The following is an 18,373-nucleotide window of genomic DNA, read 5'->3' as shown; positions in this document are numbered from 1 at the left end:
GCTTGCAACAAAACTGAAGCCTATAGCAGGGTGTGTGGGTGTATGCCTGCAGGGACGGGCCCCATAGGCGTGGTAAAGCTTTTTCCTGCCTAGTGTTCTACTCCTGTAGGGGGTAACATAACCCAATGGTCAAGAATTATATGGAGCCGCGTCTGTCAATGAGCTTCAGAGAAAAGGTTTTTACAGTAAGACAAAAATCCAGTTTTTTTAAACGATTACACATTATTAGGAGTTGAAGATCAGTGGACAATGAGTGAGGTCAGCAACTGACAGACGTTGGGAATATCAGGCCCAGAAAATCAAATAAAGCTAAATAAGGGGGCACATATAGATCTTTAAGCTGCACATTCTAATAAAATGCCCAGCACATACCTTTTTATCTCTTTATAGTCCTGTACACCCTTATGATTTGTGACAGATTTTTGCTTGAAATACCTTGAACTGCATTTTTTCTTATGCCCTGTTCTGTCCTCCCACTCCAGTGCTTTGTGCTGGTATACAGGCAGTCCCCAGGTTACAAACAAGATAGGTTTTGTAGGTTTGTCCTTAAGTTGAATATGTATGTAGATTGGAAAAGGTAAACTTTTTAAGTGTGACTCTAGCACATAAAATATTTTTAGTTTTTTTTGGATAGCATGCAGAAGGGTTAACACCCCTGTAAGGCTTGTTTTGTTGTCTCTGTCCCTGTTCAGAATATTTCACTGCAGTTTCTGCACCTGTGACAATTCAATTGGATTTTGGAAAATTTTGGGTTGTTGTTTAAACAAGGATTGGTATTAAAGTTTCAGTGGCGACACCTTTTTCCCATGATAACTCTTACAGGAGTGAATTTCCCTTCCCAGAGGTAGATTTCCTTACACTTCCTGTTGTTTCCCTCCATTTGTAAGTATGAGTCGCATGTAAGTCGGATATTTGCAACTCCTGGACTGTCTGTAGTTGAGTAGCAGCCACAACCTTCATCACAAGTGTCCACACACAGACTTGTATTGCAGAGGCAGAGAAGGAAATGTGTCAGACCAGCTTGGTACTGACAGCAGTGGGGTGTTTTTTTTTTTGTTCCTTTCGGAATGCACATATATTTAGACACCCTGCACAATCTCTAGGCAAATATAAATCTTTAAATCAAAACAGATGTTGTTAGTATAATGTCTATCTGATTGTAAAACTATTTGTGTCTTCAGCAAGAATTTAAGACTGAATTTTCTGGTTGCTGCAAGTCCAATTGTAATTGGCTATTTTTTAACGCTAGCTTGGATAGCTAAAATGTTTATTAACTTGATTTTGATATACAGGTGATTTCCCACCGTGTAACATTTCTAGACCTTGTTTATGTACATGTATGAGCAGGATTCATCATGCCTTTTATTCATTATTTAATGATAAATGTAAGCTAGTTTTTAGCAGGATGCATAATTTAAAATTCTGTGTGTTTTTAACTAAAACAAAATGTGAAATGCTCTCTCACGTGTGTGATGTGTGTGATGCTACAGCCTTTTCTTTCTAAGTCTGAATAAGTGTACGCTGTAATTGCCAAGACAGGAAACAGTGCTACATTGTACTGTGTTTGTGCATTATTCTGGATGAGTGGGTTACTACTGGCTGTGTTAGTTGTCTTTTACTGGAAACGTTTTTGTGTGAGGATGGAGAATGTAGCTGGAATGCAGCCTGTAACATGGCATTTCCATTTTGTTGACAGAACGAAAATGAAGAAAATAACAGCAAGAACATTCAGAGTCTACTATGCACGCCTATTAAGAATGGAAAGAAGAATAAAGTTATAGGTATTTATTACATTCCTACATTTTATGCCAAACTTGAAAGAGATTTAAAGCAAAAGCAACCATACATAAAAAAAAAAAAATTCTTTTAGTTCTGAAACATGCAATTGTTGGTATTACCCATCACACCAGTCCCTGTTGCAACCTTGTTTAAAATCCCAGTACCATAAGGCACGGGGGAGTACGTGACACTACTTCTGCACACAATGCACTTTTTGGGGGGGCTGGATGGCCAATCAAACATGGAGCAAGTATTAAAGTCAGCCAGGGAATTCACATTTTCATAAAAAGGTTTTAGCAATGGTAGCCCCCATATTAATGATCTAAAAGTAGAAAGAAAGAAGTGTATGGTTATAATTGGAGACAAATGTAGAGATAGTTTAAGTGTCTGAGTTTTACACATCTTTCTTTTATGCTTTTATTTTAAATATGGAAGTCCAAGCATTTATTTTTACAATAAAAATTGGAAACAAAAGACAACATTTCTCTTACGTCCTCCGACAGTCGCCGCCTCTTCATATTCGTCACATATGGGGTATTAGACTTTGCTCCGAAGGAGTAGCTAGGCAACAGAATATGTTAACAATAAAGCTTTAACATATCCCACCCTCAAGGGGTGGTCCCCTCAGTCAATACCCTCCTACTTCCTGCAACCATATCTCAGTTTTAATGTCTAGCTTGTCAGGAGTGGCTGGCTCTCTCTGTGCTGGGACTTTCTGTCCCAGACTCTTTCTTCTTTTTAATATTTTGTTTGAGTTTTCTCTCTACCTTTACTTAGCTGTTATTTTTGTCAGCATTTGTTAGTTCTTCGGACGAAGAGGATCATGCGGACTGGGTCTCGGGCTGATCCCCCTGGTCGCAGGTCGTGGGTCAGTGGCTTCCCAGTCTGCCATCGAGCGTTCAGCCAGGTAACGCTCCTGGCACAGTGAACGACCCATCCCTGTTCGGTGCAGGGATAATTGGTGAGGTGGCTACCTCACCGGACGCTGTGCGGTTTCTTAACCTCCATTGTGTGCGTCTTGAATTGCGACTCTCCCTGCCTCATGTGCAGCGGCTTGTTCGCCTGTGCGGGTTCCCCACGCCATGTGAGGTAAGTGTATTTATGTGGGGACCTGTCTGTCTGGGGGGGTCTCAGTCTGGGACTGTGTAACCTGCCTTTAATCACACTGCTTGTCTCCCTATCTCTCGGCTGCATGCTGTGGGCTGCAAGGGGGGGGGGAGCTGTATGACACTGTGTGTGTCAGGCTGGGCAGTGTGAGGAGCTGTGTGCTGTGGGGCATGTTTTTTCTTGGCATGTTTGGGCATATACAGCGATCGCTGCGGCGATCTAACATGTATCCTTATATTGGGATGTAATGTGTGTGTTTTTTATGCACTGTGGAGCGGCGTTTTCGGCGCCAAACGATGCCATTTTACCGGCGCCCGCTCCGGCCGCATGGTTTACATGCACGGCGGCCATTTTCTTGTAGCCTCCATAGGCTTACATAGAGCGCCCTGGCAGCATCACTTCCTCTTTCCAGGAACACCGATCGAGGCAGCAGCAGCAGCGGGGTCTCCTCAGGTTTTATCCTTCTGTTCTTGTTATCCATTGCCTGTACTCAGTTTGTATATTCCCTGTGGGGGTCTCATTGTGCCTGAGTGTGGTGCGGTGGGCTGCGCTTGCCGCGCTTGCTGAAAGGGGGCAGTTAACCCTTGGTTGTCTGGCATTACAGGGGCAATGGATTCTCAGGAGGGCAAGTTTCCTACAGTATTGGTGGAAAGCCAGGGGACCGCTGTTTCCCCCCCAGGGGGGGATTTAGCCACTATTGTGGCTGGCCTTGCTGCCCAGGTGCAAATGCTGGTGGCTGCTCAATCTACTAAACGGCCCAGAGTTGCTCTGTCCTCTGATTCTGAGGGTGAAGGTGATGGGGCTGTTCTGGCAGGGACCTCCTTATCGGGGTCCCGCTCCTCTCTTGATCTAGTGGGGTCTGAGGTAGAGGCTGAAGTTGAGGGGGTTGATAATTCTCCCCCTGGCTCGCCTGAAGAGCTTGCAATCATGGATGAGTTGATTGCTTCCATTAAGCAGACGCTACGTTTGCAGGACGAAGTGTGTCCCCCCGCTGCCTTGGCGGCTTATGGGACGCAGAGAAAACGCAGGACGCCGCAGGTTTTTCCCTGCAATGCTGATTTTCAGCGCGCTGTTAAGGATCAATGGCGCGATCTGCGCAAGCCTTTTGCGGTACCAAGTAAATTCAAGCTGCATTATCCTTTCTCGCCTGCCACTGACGAACGGTGGTGTGTGCCTCCGCCAGTGGATCATGCAATTGCGGTTTTGAACAAAGCCACTGCGATTCCTGCAGAGGGTTCCCCTGTTTTCCGTGATGCCACGGATAGGAGACTGGAGTCTCTTGCCCGTCATACTTATTCTGTTACGGGTTCTATGCTTAAGGCTCTGTTTGCTTCTCTCATGGCGGCCCAGGCGATCGCAAGTTGGACGCAGATGCTTAGGCGCGTCCTAGTGGCCGATTCGGCCTCGGGGGCGACCCTGGATATGGTGGATCAGATCCACCAGGGTGTCATGTATCTGTGTGATGCGGACCTGGACCTGATTCCGTTGGCTGCACGTGTGCACAGCGTGGCGGTGTTGTCTCGCCGCCTGGTTTGGTTGAAATGTTGGTCGGTGGACCAATCTTCACGTAAGACCTTAGCCAATCTGCCTTATGATGGGTCTCGCCTTTTTGGGGAGTCCCTGGATGTGTTGATTAAGGGGATCACTGGGGGTAAGAGCACTCTCTTGCCCCATTTCCCCAAGGCTAAGGGGGCTTCTGGGAAGAAGCATGCAAATTTTCGGCCCCCTCAGGGGTCCTTTCGGCCGCACTACAAGGGCAAACCGTTCAAAGGCCAAGGCTCTCAGAAGAAGCCCTGGTCTGGGAAACAGAAGTCCGGCCAATCCGGACCTGCAGCCCATAACAGTTCGGCCTGAAGGGGCGCCCTCACCCAGTTTTGGGGTGGGGGGACGCTTGCTCGGTTTTCTTCAGCCCTGGTTGGCCCGTGTGCGGGACAGATGGGTTCTGGAAATCGTTCGATCTGGTTACAAGATCGAGTTTCTCTCTCGGCCGGAGAGCAGATTTTTTCCCTCAAATCTTCAACTGTCTCCAGAGCGCCTGCGGGATCTGCACCTGGCGGTGCGGGACCTGAGGGCTCAGGGAGTGGTGGTTCCGGTGCCTCATCGGGACAGATTTCGGGGGTTTTATTCCAATCTGTTCACCGTGCCCAGGAAGGAGGGCAAGGTTCGTCCGATTCTGGACTTGAAGGCTCTGAACCGCTCTGTGCGGGTTCGCAAGTTCCGCATGGAATCCCTGCGCTCGGTGGTGGCTGCCCTGGTTCCGGGGGAATTCATGGCCTCCATCGATTTGAAGGATGCGTACCTTCACATCCCCATATTCGAGGGTCATCAGAGATACCTTCGATTTGCCATTGCGGAGGATCACTACCAGTTCGTGGCGTTGCCCTTTGGTCTCGCCTCGGCTCCGCGGGTTTTCACCAAGGTGCTTGCACCGGTTCTGGCATTATTGAGGGCCCAGGGCATTTCTGTCCTGGGGTATCTGGACGACATTCTGGTTCGGTCTGCGACCAGACAGGGTCTGGAGGAGGACCTGTCTGTCACAATGCAAACTCTGCAGGAGTTTGGTTGGACGATAAATGTTCCAAAGTCGACACTGAGTCCGTCGGTTCGTCTCCCCTATCTGGGAATGATACTGGACTCGGTGCAGGCGAAGGTCTTCCTGCCGGAAGACAAACTCAGGACTCTTCAGGAGGAAGTCAGGTCCCTCAGGGACGTTCCACACTCGTCTCTGCGGACGTGTATGAGATGTCTGGGATTGATGGTCTCGGCCTTCGAGGCGATTCCTTTCGCGCAGTTTCACACGCGGGGTCTCCAAGCGGAGATCCTGTCCAGGTGGGACGGGCGACCTCAATCTCTGGATCTTCAGATCTCGTTGAGTCATCGCACCAGGGAAAACCTTCTGTGGTGGCTCCAGTCCCCGTTGGTGTCCGGGGGCAAGTCGTTTCGTCCGATCTCGTGGACGGTAATCACCACGGATGCCAGCCTGTCGGGCTGGGGTGGTGTTCTGGGCGTTCTGTCCGCCCAGGGGACCTGGTCGGAGGGGGAGTCTTCCCTCCCGATCAACATTCTGGAATTGCGTGCGATAAGGCTCTGTCTTCATCGCTGGACGGACCGGCTGCAGGGCTGCCCGGTTCGGGTGCAGACGGACAATGCCACGGCGGTGGCCTACATCAACCACCAAGGGGGCACCAGGAGTGCCCGTGCGGCTCGAGAAGTGGCCGACATTCTGTCTTGGGCCGAGACTCATGTCCCGGCGATAACGGCGGTTCACATTCCGGGAGTGGAGAACTGGCAGGCGGACTATCTGAGTCGCCAGACCCTGGATCAGGGGGAATGGTCTCTCCACCCGGCTGTCTTCCAGATGTTGTGCGCGAAGTGGGGTCTTCCAGATGTGGACCTGTTCGCGTCTCGCCTCAACTACAAGGTGAAGAGGTTCGTGGCAAGGACGCGCGACCCTCGGGCAGACGCGTCGGACGCGTTAGTGGCCCCGTGGCATCAGTACAGGCTGATGTACGCGTTTCCACCGATTCAGTTGCTGTCCAGGTTCCTTCGCAGGTTACACTCGGAACGCAGCACGGTGATTCTTGTGGCATTGTGGCATTGAAAGTTAAAATAAACCTACTCAGAATGATGGCACTTTCCTAGTGCCTGAGGAACAGCAGACAAACATAATGCACGGTGTGCTCAGATGTCTCGATCCTATCGGAGCGTCGCGGGTGACGTCACAGCTCCTCCCCCGTACGCGTTACGTCAATGGGCGTGACTTCTTCAGTTTTACCCTTATGGACATTTTTTGTATACCATCAGCAACTTATGCAAATCTCCTATAGCCTAAAAATCCCTGTGTTTTTTTCTGCACAAACTGCACTCCTGTGACCCATAGGAGAAGTATAGCCAAAAAAGCTTTGGCTATACTTTTTCATTATATGTGCAGGCTTTGGCAGCCACACTGTATGAAGGTAAAACCTTAGTCATGTACAGTGCACAAAATGTACAGAGAAAACAAGCATTCATAGGAATAGTGTAACATATAGTGTAAAAAATAAGAGGAATGAAATGGAGCGCCACAAAAGGAGCTTGTCAAGATAGAGTTACAGGAACTGCCACATAATAGCGCAAGCCCCATACACACGGGCCTAATATTGGCCGGTGTGTACAGCAGCCTGTCTGACAGAAGCCATCTGAACATCTGGCTTCTGTCAAAGGGGCATGACCAAAAAACATAAGTTCCTTTTAGAACACAATAGCTCAGTAGGGAGATACTGTACTTGAGATACTCTTATCTGTAACAAAAACTAGGTACAAACTATCATTTTTTTTTTCGTTCGACCCAGCGTGTTGAATGAAAATAAAACTGAGGAGCTTGAGAGGAGCTCGCTGTACTAACTATCCAATGTTAGTACAGAGAGCACCTCTCCAACTCCTCAAGTTGTTTGCTTACTGGGTCGAACAAAAAAAAGCTGATAGTGTGTAACTAGCTTTAGTTACAGACAAGAGTACTACAAGGACCTTTGGGCTAGGGCTAAAGACTGGCAATTAGTGCACATCTGAACCCAAAAACAAACATTTCATATTTTGCAGCTTATCAGTCCATAAATGTGGTGGCTTTTCTTTTTTCAAACTCTGTTCCTCTTATTTTTACTTGGTGATTCTGCCAGTAACATACTTCCTGTCCTAAATTACATTGCTCGCTTACCTTTTTGATATCAGCTGAACCCAAGCTCATCCTTACTCTGCAGTATCATCCTATGCAACACATTTAACTATTGACTACAGAGCCAATTCTGTTACTTTCTCATACATATGTAAAAATCCACATTTTTTTTGCTAGAAAATCACTTAGAACCCCTAAACATTATCTATTTTTCGAAAGTAGAGATGAAAATGATGGCTGTTGAAATATGTTATGTCGCAGCCATTTTTAACACAACTTTTTAGGAGAAAAAAACACTTTAATGAACTTCAGTGCACACAAACACAATATAATAAACCCAATTTGTGGTAAAATATTAAATATGCTGTTACATCAAGTAAATAGATACCCAAAATGCCACAGTTTAAAATTGCGTACACCCATGGAAAGGCGAAAAACGACAGTACCTATAAATCTCTATAGGCGACATTTTAAAAGCCATTATAGGTTACCAGTTTTGAGGTAATCCAGGGGGTCTGGTGCTATAATTATTGTTCTGATGTTTGCAGCGATACCACACGTGTGGTGCGATCACTGCTGACATATGCGTGCAGGACCTACATATTCATTCACATTTGTGCATTAGCATAGGGGGATTGGGGGCACTTTAAATTATTTTTTTTTTATGTTATTATTTGTTTCATTTCAAACTTTCTTTATATACTGTCATTTAAATTTTTTTTTTAATCAAATTTATATCTATCACTATGGATGAACAACATCTATTAAACATCAGCTCTCTCCTCTGCTTTCAAAAGCATCTGATCAAACCAAGATCAGTTTGATCAGATGCTTTACAGGCCGGTAGTAACAGCTTGTAGTGATGAAGTCTACGTTGCTTCCTGTTTCTCACATCACAATGGGGAGGCAGGTACCATGAACTATCCTCCCCTCTCACTTCACAACGACACCAAGCGGTGGCAATCCCAGGCTCCTTGATCACATAGGAGATTCCTGGAAAAGGCAGCAGGCGGGAGCGGGACCCTCTTCCACACCCTGTAAAGCCACTCTGATCACTTCTACAATAAAGCTCATTGTCGGCTAAAAGTTTTGGTACTGGGATGATGGCTGCAGCTGCGGAAAATTGGAAGGAAAGAAAAGTGTATAATGTATGGCCCACATAAGGCAGCCCATATATGGAATCACTCAATTTCCACAGGCCTCCCACAGTGCTGTTGTGTTCTGCTGGCGGGGGAGCCTTTCCGGCAGGCAGAAAACAATGAATACTGCTAGCAGCTATGGCTACCGGTGTTCTATCAGAATACCACTACCCATCTCAGATTCTGCAACCGGAAGTGACGTACGGACACATTAGGATACCTATTGGAATGCAAAGCATGGCGCATTCGCAGTAAGTTGTTCTACTCCGTACGTCACATCCGGTTGCACAATCTGATAAGTAGCGGTATTCTGACAGAACAACGGCAGTAATTGTGTGTAACAGATTTGACAGGCTGGTTGTACCCAAGTCGATCGATGGATCCTGCTGACCTAGCTGAATTTTGATCCATGTATGGCCAGCTTAAGAGTTTTAGGTGCTTGTTACCAGTTATCTCATTAGAATAAAATTAATTTTAGTGTACTGCAAATAATGTAAGTTTTAACAAGTGGGTACACGTCTTATATAGCAAAGATATCTTTTTGCTGGTGTAGCCTTGGGTTCATTCATACCAGAATTATTGTGTTAAAGTGTATGTAACCCAAAAATGTAATACATTGCAGCTTACCAACTTTTAGATGTGGAGGCTCCATTAGTTAGACTTGCTAGTAACACACTTCCTGAGACACTCTATACAGGAGGAGCAGCGTTGTCACCCATGGACAGGACTACAGAACATCTCCCCATTTCCATAGCATGGGGGGTGTTGTAGTCTATAGTGATTGCTGGTAATAATGCTGATACCAGCACAGTCAGAAAGCAAAGAATTTTATCAGTTATCACAACCTTTTGTGGCAAGATCAATGGTTATTTTTTTTTTGCACATATCAAACAGATAAAACAAAAGGCATTTCGTTTTAAATTGACCGAAAGGGAGCAAAAAAAGCTTTGGACACAGATGTAATATATAAATACGTATTTACTTTAATAACTCTGGATGACTTAGTCTTTAAACCAATTTCTACTGTCCTCTATCCAATATCAATATATCATTAGCTGAAAACATCCATAGTGCTATTTATTATTATTAATATTATGAGCAGATTATACAGCATGTGTATACACCAGTTTAATCAACTAATAGGAAATAATTGACACTTTTCAGTTCCACTCACAAACATGGTCACTTTTTCCTTTAGTTATAAAGTTCTTGAATGTAGCAATGTCTCTGGTGGTACATTCATTACAGGAGTTTGCCAACTTGTAAACAAGGTAGAAGAAAATTCTGGCAAAATCAAGACCTTCAACAGAAATGATGAGCAATTTTTGGAAGCCTTTGCGATTTTCTGTGGCTTGGGGATCCAGAACACCCAGATGTATGAAGTTGTGGAGAGAGCAATGGCCAAACAGATGGTGACATTAGAGGTGAGTCCACAATGAAAGGATTGTTCTTGGCAAACTGATGCAATGCTGACATTTTGCTCAAGCAATAAATAACTATTGTCAAACACAAGCTTTTAGATACCCTCCTTAAGGATTTTCAATCTTCTGGCACTGCTCTATAAAAAGTTGGCTAAAGTTTATATTCCAGACACCAATCTGTGTTCGCCTGAAGATGCATTCTGCACTTCCTGATATTAAACTTCTTAAGAATGCATGTCTTGACCCGGGTCACACTGCAAAGAAGTGTTAAAGGATGGATCGCAATCCATAAGAGGAATGGCAAGGAATTTGTTTTATCACATTTACAAAGTTTGTTACACACTTTTTTACTTTAGCTTATTAAAAAAGACAAAAGGCAGTAACCTATAGCGATTCATCAAAATATATTTTTTTCTGACTTTGCTATAGTTAATAAAAATATAATTGAATACCTTAAGTGCCGGTTCACACTAGGTCGCTCCGACTTAGGGGGCGACCTGTGAAGTCGCGTGCAGCGCGACTTCGGCGCGACTTGCACGGACTTCATAAAATGAATGTCAATGCAAGTCGCCTCCAGGTCGCCCCGAAGTAGTACAGGACCCTTTTTCTAAGTCGGAGCGACTTGTGTCGCTCCTATTAGAACCGGTCCTGTACTACTCAATGACCGCGACGGTGCACGACAGGCTGACCAAGTCGCCTGACAAGTCGTATTAGTGTGAACCGGCACTAAGTCAAAGGACTTAGCACACCACTGCCTTTTGTTTGGCATACACAGAAATTGTAAGGATCCAGAAGTGCTAATTAGATAAGACGTTTTTAATATTATTGACTTACAGCAGTGCTGACCACTTAAAGTGATTGTAAAGTCTCGTTTTGTTTTTCTATTCAAATAACAAACATGTTATACTTACCTCCTCTGTGCTGTGGTTTTTCACAGAGCAGCCCACATCCTCCTCTTGTTGGGTCCCTGACTGAAGCTCCTGGCCTCTCCCTCCTGTTGAGTGCCCCTACAGCAAGCAGCTTGCTATGGGGGCACCCGAGCCGAGCTGCAGCCCCGTGTATCCGTTCAGACACGGAGCTGCCGTTCGGCCCCGCCCCCCTCTCCTGATTGGCTAACTGCTTGATTGACAGCAGCGGGAGCCAGTGGCACCGCTGCTGTGTGTTAGCCAATCAGGAGAGAGAGAGTCACTTGTGGACATCGCTGGATAGAGATGGGCTCAGGTAAGTATTAGGGGGGTTGAAGGGAGCTGCTGCACACAGAAGGCTTTTTATCCTAATGCATAGAATGCATTAACATAAAAACCTTCTGAATTTACAACCCATTTAATTAGATATAGGGGGTCTCAGGTGTGGTCTTTGATATCAGCAAAGGGTTGCACAAATTATGAAGTCATCCTGCTAAAAACTCCCAGAGATTGTAGACATACAATACTACATTATATGGTCAGAGACTGCAAGCATGCCATACTGGTGACTGGATGAAAACTGAGGATGTGTTACAGATGTAATTGGAGATTGGGGACTACCTGCAGGAGGCAGTCAGAGATTATGATATGTTGCAAGAGGCTGTTAGAGATATCTGCCAATACAGCCCCTTTACAGATCAGTACTCTCATATATGTGTTCCCTACAGCCTCCTTAAAATGACTGCCTCTACATTTGATCTTCCCCTAGTAAGATCTATTATCAGAGATCACTGGAAAAAAATACATGAAAATACATTAAATATATTAAGTACATGGCAAAGGTACCTAACTTATAATGAAGTGGGAATCCTTTGTGACATATTAAATGTTTAATTTGTTACACAAAGACATTTACTGGTCACTTTATTAGGAACACCTGTTCAATTGCTTGGTAACACAAATTGCTAATCAGCCAATCACATGGCAGCAATGCATTTAGGCCTCTAGAGGTGGTGAAGATGACTTGCTGAAGTTCAAACCAAGCATCAGAATAGGGAAGAAAGAAGACTTTGAACATGGCATGGTTGTTGGTGCTAGACGGGCCGGTCTGAGTATTTAAAAAACTGCTGATTTACTGAGATTTTCCCACACAACCATCTCTAGGGTTTACAGGGAATGGTCTGAAAAAGAGAAAATATCCGGTGAGCGAAAGATGTGTGGAGGAAAATGCCTTGTTGATGTCAGAGAAGAATGAGCACACTGATTCTAGATGATAGAAACAGTAACTCAAATAACCACTCAGTACAACCAAGGTATGCAGAATACCATCTCTGAATGCACAACACATTGAACCCTTAAGCAGATGGGCTACAGCAGCAGAAGAGCACTCCTGTCAGTTAAGAACAAGAAACAGAGGCTGGAATTGGCACAGGCTCACTAAAATTGGTCAATAGAAGATTGTAAAAACATTGCCTGGTCTGATGAGCGATGATTTCAGCTGCGACATTCAGATGGTAGGGTCAGAATTTGGCGTAAACAACATGAAAGCATGGATCCATCCTGCCTTGTGTCAACAGTTTAAGCTGGTGGTGGTGGTGTAATGGTGTGGGGGATATTTTCTTGGCACACTTTGGATCCCTTAGTACCAATTGAGCATCGTTAAACGCCACGACCTACCTGAGTATTGTTGCTGACCATGTCCATCCCTTTATGACTGCAGTGTACCCATCTTCTGATGGCTACTTCCAGCAGGATAATGCACCATGGCACAAAGCTCAAATCATCTCACCACTGCTTTCTTGACCATGACAATGAGTTCAATGTACAATGGCCTACTATGTCAATATGGACCAAAATCTCTGAGGAATGTTTTGAACACCTTGTTGAATCTTTGCCGCAAAGAATTAAGGCAGTTCTGAAGGAAAAAGAGGGTTCAACCCATTACTAGCAAGGTGTGCCTGTCCCCAGATAGGTATATCATAAATGCAGTAAACTGCAGATCAACAGTGTGCCCTGCTGTGACCCCCATTCAACATAGATATAAATAGAGGCCAGCAGTCAACACAGTAGAGGTGGTAACAGTCCTAAATAATGACTTGTATAAGTTGAAGTTATTTATACTATTTTATAATTAAGTGTTTTTTTACCTATTTTGACTAAATTTATTACAACACTTTTACTTTGCATAACTTTGCCATGTATGTCATGCATGGCTATACCGTCTATCCAGAATAGACAGAGTAAAGAGCTATGTCAGGGAAGATCGTCCCTGATTTCCTTAAAAATCTTTCTTGGATCACTACACCTTTAAAACAAAAGTGGAGTTTTTCTGATATAGATATGAGCTTCATATTAAAAGGGGTTGTAAAGTCAGAAGGTTTTTTATCTTAATGCATTCTATGCATTAAGATAAAAAGCCTTCTGTGTGCAGCAACCGCCACAGGACCCCCTAATGCTTACCTGAGCCCCATCTCTATCCATGAGTCCCTCGGCCATGCAGGACTCTCCCTCCTGATTAGCTAAGACACAGCAGCGGTGCCATTGGCTCCCGCTGCTGTCAATCAAAGTCAGTTAGCCAATGAGGAGAGGGAGGGGGCAGCTCCATGTCTAAATGGACACATGGAGCTGCAGTTCGGCTCGGGTGCCCCCATCGCAAGCTGCTTGCAATGGAGGCACTCAACAGGAAGGAAGGACCAGGAGCACAGAAGAGGGACCCAAGAAGAGGAAGATATGAGCTGCTCTGTGCAAAACCAACTGCACAGGAGGGAAGTATAACATGTTTGTTATTAAAAAAAAAAAAACACAAGACTTTACAATCACTTTAAGCCATACTGATATGCTTGTTAATAAGCCCCATGAAAATGCATAAAAAATAAATGTATTTGTATCTAAACTTTACACTGTCAAACCCCAGAATCTGCAGGGTTATTACCAAGTAATGTTTGAAGAGTTTTTTTTTTCTGTATGCCCCAGTGCTGGCTGGAATCTATAGTCCCAGCATTCCTTGTGTCCAAATGACAGGTGTGCAATACTGGATAGTATTTATGGTCCACTTCCAGGCTGCACCTGTGCATTCACTGAAAGCAGGTGGATTTGGAACCAAGAGTTTGATGTAGGACATAGTAGATGCAGCCTCAGTACATTGGATTAATATGTCAAGTCAAACAACCTAGAGTTTAGCATTTGGGGTAAAGGTAAAAATAAATGTATACTTACTGTATATCTATGAGAGAAATATGTGGGTTGCTGTTTGATGACCATACAAAATCTTAAGAAAGTGTCCCGCATACTTTTTAAAAGTAGAAAACAATGCACCAAATTCATGTACCTGTCTAGAACTTGTACTTGAATTTGGCTCATGCTGCCCAACTTTTAGAATGAACTTTAGACACTTTAGCAAAATCCGTCTATGCCAGTTTTTCTCCCTGTTCGCCAAAAGAGAGTTAGTCGTAATTAGATCCATTTTTGAGTTTGTTGCATTCAATGTAACACAATGTAGAAGCGGAGCATTCAATGCGACAGAATGTAAAAGTGGCACATTTTAGAACTCTATATAAATATATAATCAGCGTTGTGACAAAAAATAATAAAGTGACCTAATTCATGAGAACTTAAATTCAATAGATTTAAATGCTACTAAACATCAAAAAGTGTTTTTTACCATACCTTGTATAACTATAAAAATATAAATGTTGTAGCCCAAAAAGATAAAAAAAAAAAACAATATTTCTTCCTCGTTATATATTCTTTTCCAGTGTCAAAAATAATTGCAATCTTCCACAATCTTCCTCAACTTCTTATTTTTTAACTGCAATATATGTGCTCACCTCCCTCAGTGGACCTTAATTTTCATCAAGGTCATAAACGCATGTATTCTCAGGATCACAGGAAAACTCCACTGCTCTTACCTGAATTGGGTGCATGAGTCACTGCCAGAAAAGATGTTGCAAATGCTTCATGAATTTTGCACAATACAGTAACAAAAGTAATAACACCAGAAAATTTGCACAGGAGCTTTATTAAATTCCACCCAGAGAGTCTTTATTTGCATACTGATTCCTGGTCAGTAAAGCAGGGTTTGCACTGTGAGTTTTTTTTTTATTAAACCAGTGGGCTGAATAAAAAAAACTCACAGATTCCTGCGTTTAGGAGGTTAATAATGTTTCTATTGTGACAGTTTTTTATTTTGGAAATTCTTTTTTTTTTTAGTTTTTTTTAAATGAAACAACATAACAGTACAAAGCACAGAGTCCAAGCACAATGGGAGCGTGAACAAGCATTAGGCACATAAGGGAAGTATGAGACGTACACCGTTCATAAAGAGTTCAAACCAAGTACATGAGTACAGTGAAGTCAAAAGTGCCACCAAAGACTGAACTCAGTCTACCTACAGACATTAGACTACATACAAACTAGGACAGGGGGGTGAAAGAGGGAGGAGGGAGAAAGGGAAAAAAAGAGAGGGGGGGTCACAGCAACACTGCATCCCGAGATTGGAGAAAGGTTGTTAAAGGTAGCAGATGTGTCATCTGCCATCAAAGCCTCATAATCCTGAGAAGATGTAAACCAGGTCCAGTTGAACCTCCTGTGGCAGAGTTTTCTTCTCTGCCCTTGAGTGCTGCTGTGAGGCCTTCCATTCAGTGGATTTCGGAAATCATAGAGAACCACAGCGTTAAAGAAAGAAGAGTCTCCCGCTTCCAAAGGGCTGGAATACAAGCCTGGCAGCATTGACCAAGTGGATGAGAAGGGTTTTTTGTAGTGTTTTCTGGGGAAAGGAGAGAAATAAAGTAGGTATCTGTCTGGATCAGTACCTAGGTCAACGTCTGTCAATTGTTTAATGGTCAACCTGACAGTGGTCCAAAAAGGTTGCAGTTTGGGGCATGTCTAAAAGATGTGAAGGAGAGTTCCTTCTGCTTTCAGGCATCTCCAACAAGTATTAGCCATGCAAGAGAACACAGTGCAAAGCACTAAAAAGACTCCATTGGGCCAAGATTTTATACCTCAACTCCTGGTATCTGTTGGCAATGCAGGAATACTGTGCAAAGTATAGGATATCTGCCTTTTGAGTAGGTGAAAAGGTGGTATGTAAAGGCCCGTACACACGTACGGATCGTCGTCATACAAATGTCGGCGGACGAAAGATCTGCCGATTGTACGCGTGTTAGTATGGTGCCTCCGACAGATGTCTGCGCACAATCCGCGGACAAGAGTCTTTCTTGCAAACATGAAAATTTTTGTCTGCGGACACCAGAACGGACGATTGTTCGCCTGTCAGTACAGAAATCAGCCGACAGACCGCAGATTTGCAAGACTGGGCATGCTCAGAAAATAAAAAACACAGGGAAAGTTAACCATTACATGACATCACTTCTGCAGTCAGCTGAAGTCTGCGGACAAAATTCTTGTGCTGTCCTTGTGCTGTCTTTGCACTTTTCAACAGACACCGACATCCCGGGGAGAAAAGACGAACGTTTGTATGACGACGATCCGTACGTGTGTATGGGGCTTTAGTCCCATTCAACTTCAAAACAAAGGGAGAGATGAAGTCTTTCTCTGGAAAGAGTTAGGAACTTGTATGCAGTGGAAACCGCATGGACAGACAGAGAAGAGTCTACCCATGTATGTTCAAAGGATGTTATGGGACCAGGGCTCTGAGGTCTAGCCTTTAAAGGAAACTTGGAGTCTCCATAGGTCTAGGGGAGGATCAAACAGCTGCTAAATGGCATGAGTGGGTTTAAGGCCAGTGTCCATAAAAAAATCTTGTACGTGAAAGATCCTTTGGAACAGGTGTTGCTTGAAGCGATGGTCAGAAAGTCCTGGTGGGAACTCTGGGTTCCCTAGAATAGGAGTAAGGCATGAGGCCAGAAGAAAAAACTTGCCAGAAGAATTAAACAGGGAAAGTAACCGGAGGGTAGGGCCCGCAAGAGGGTGGCACTTAAAATATGCAAGGTGCTTTTGGTGTAACAGGTAAGGCAGCACAGTGGTATGATGTAGGTTAATTGCTCTAAGGGGATCCACAATTCTTTTTTTTTTTTTAAATCAGATTTTATTTTCAGTTTTCCATTTTTTTAATAAAAACATAGACATAATCAAATAGAACAAACAAAATATTACCCTAAAGAAAAACACAATTTGTGATCGTAGTCTCTGCACCAGGCGATGACTCTTGCCAAATTGGTCTTTTGTTATTATTTAATCGGATCAGGGAATGCAATGCCTCCAGATTGCTTTGGCATGGAGAGGTAGGCATGTGAGATGCAGGGGCATGAATGCGCCCAGATAAATTGGATGAATTCACCCCAGAGGACTTTTAGGTACCTTGGAGATATAAGGATAGAGAGCATCTGGAACAAGTATAGGTAATACCCTGGGCATGACCATCATCTTCAAGATGAACCAGGTATGCGCTAGGAATTGCCATTTCTGGAGGTCAGTCTTGTAAAAAAAATGGCAGAAATCATGTCAGGGTGGATCAAAGAGTAAGTGATGTTTGTCTCATTGTCCTTTATGTGCCTAATGTCACACAGATTGGATGCTGCCGCTGTTCAGCCAACAATTTTTCAGACTGGTGAAAGGGGCTTTCGGGGCCACCCACTAAACGTGTTTGAGACAGTGTATGACCAGTCTAAGGAATGCTTTTTAAACTCCAATACAATAGTATCCCAAGTTCAATAAGGAACACAGAACTGAATTACTATATAGGTAAAGCATAGGCATGTGCAGGGTGTGTGCCAGGTGTGCCTGGGCACACCTTAATCACTACTCCCAGTGCCAAAACCCCCTACTGCCTGGGCTTCCCCCCGTGTTGCCCCCCCCCCCAACTCTGCAGTTCTGCTGGCTTCCCTCCTCTCCTCTTCCCCCAGCTGCTGCGGGGGGTATTTCATAATAGAGAGTGGGGAAAGGGGCTAGTAAATATGTAATTTACCAGCACCTTCCTTTTCTAAATGTACACACTCACTAACTGTGTCCATTCATAACGGAAACATAGTAAGCTGGGTTTACTATGCTTCAGTTTGTGAATGAACAGGAAGCGCTCAGCACAGAGCACTTCCGATTAATTCACTGTCCTTTGTAGCTGAGGCTGCAGAGAAAGGCATGTGTGTTTGAGCTTTGGGGTGCACACCCTAATGCAGTAGGCTACACTCACCTATGAAGTAAAGAATTTTCACTTAGCAAATTGAATGTTCCTTTTTCAAAGTGAACAGCCTCCTCTACTTAGTAAATTAGCCCAATGGCTAACTTGTTTTCTGCTGTGCTGGTTTATAAACACAAACTTTTTTGTATGGCAGATTCTTTCATATCATGCATCTGCTGCTGAAGAGGAAACCAAGGAGCTGCAGGTAACAGCGGTAAAAAAGCACAATCACTGTG

The 18,373-nt window shown here is 44.2% G+C and overlaps 1 protein-coding gene across 7 annotated transcripts in view; it reads left to right on the top strand.

The window, feature by feature from the left end:
• PDE5A (phosphodiesterase 5A) overlaps positions 1-18,373 on the top strand; it is a 289,144-nt gene that overhangs the window by 225,089 nt on the left and 45,682 nt on the right. For 4 of the 7 annotated variants that reach the window (XM_082243702.1, XM_082243701.1, XM_082243700.1 and 1 more), the window contains exons 9-11: positions 1,697-1,781; positions 9,925-10,100; positions 18,292-18,342. In XM_082243702.1, the coding sequence (XP_082099828.1) occupies positions 1,697-1,781; positions 9,925-10,100; positions 18,292-18,342 (312 nt within the window). The remainder of the gene's footprint in view (positions 1-1,696; positions 1,782-9,924; positions 10,101-18,291; positions 18,343-18,373) is intronic. The other 3 variants (XM_082243705.1, XM_082243704.1, XM_082243703.1) reach the window with 1 other exon arrangement.

Source organism: Pelophylax lessonae (genome assembly GCF_965119305.1).
Source record: "Pelophylax lessonae genome assembly, chromosome: 1".
In the NCBI taxonomy this organism is placed as follows: Eukaryota; Metazoa; Chordata; class Amphibia; order Anura; family Ranidae; genus Pelophylax; species Pelophylax lessonae.
Note: the sequence above shows the minus strand (reverse complement) of the source record. Positions and strands in the feature narration are given on the sequence as shown.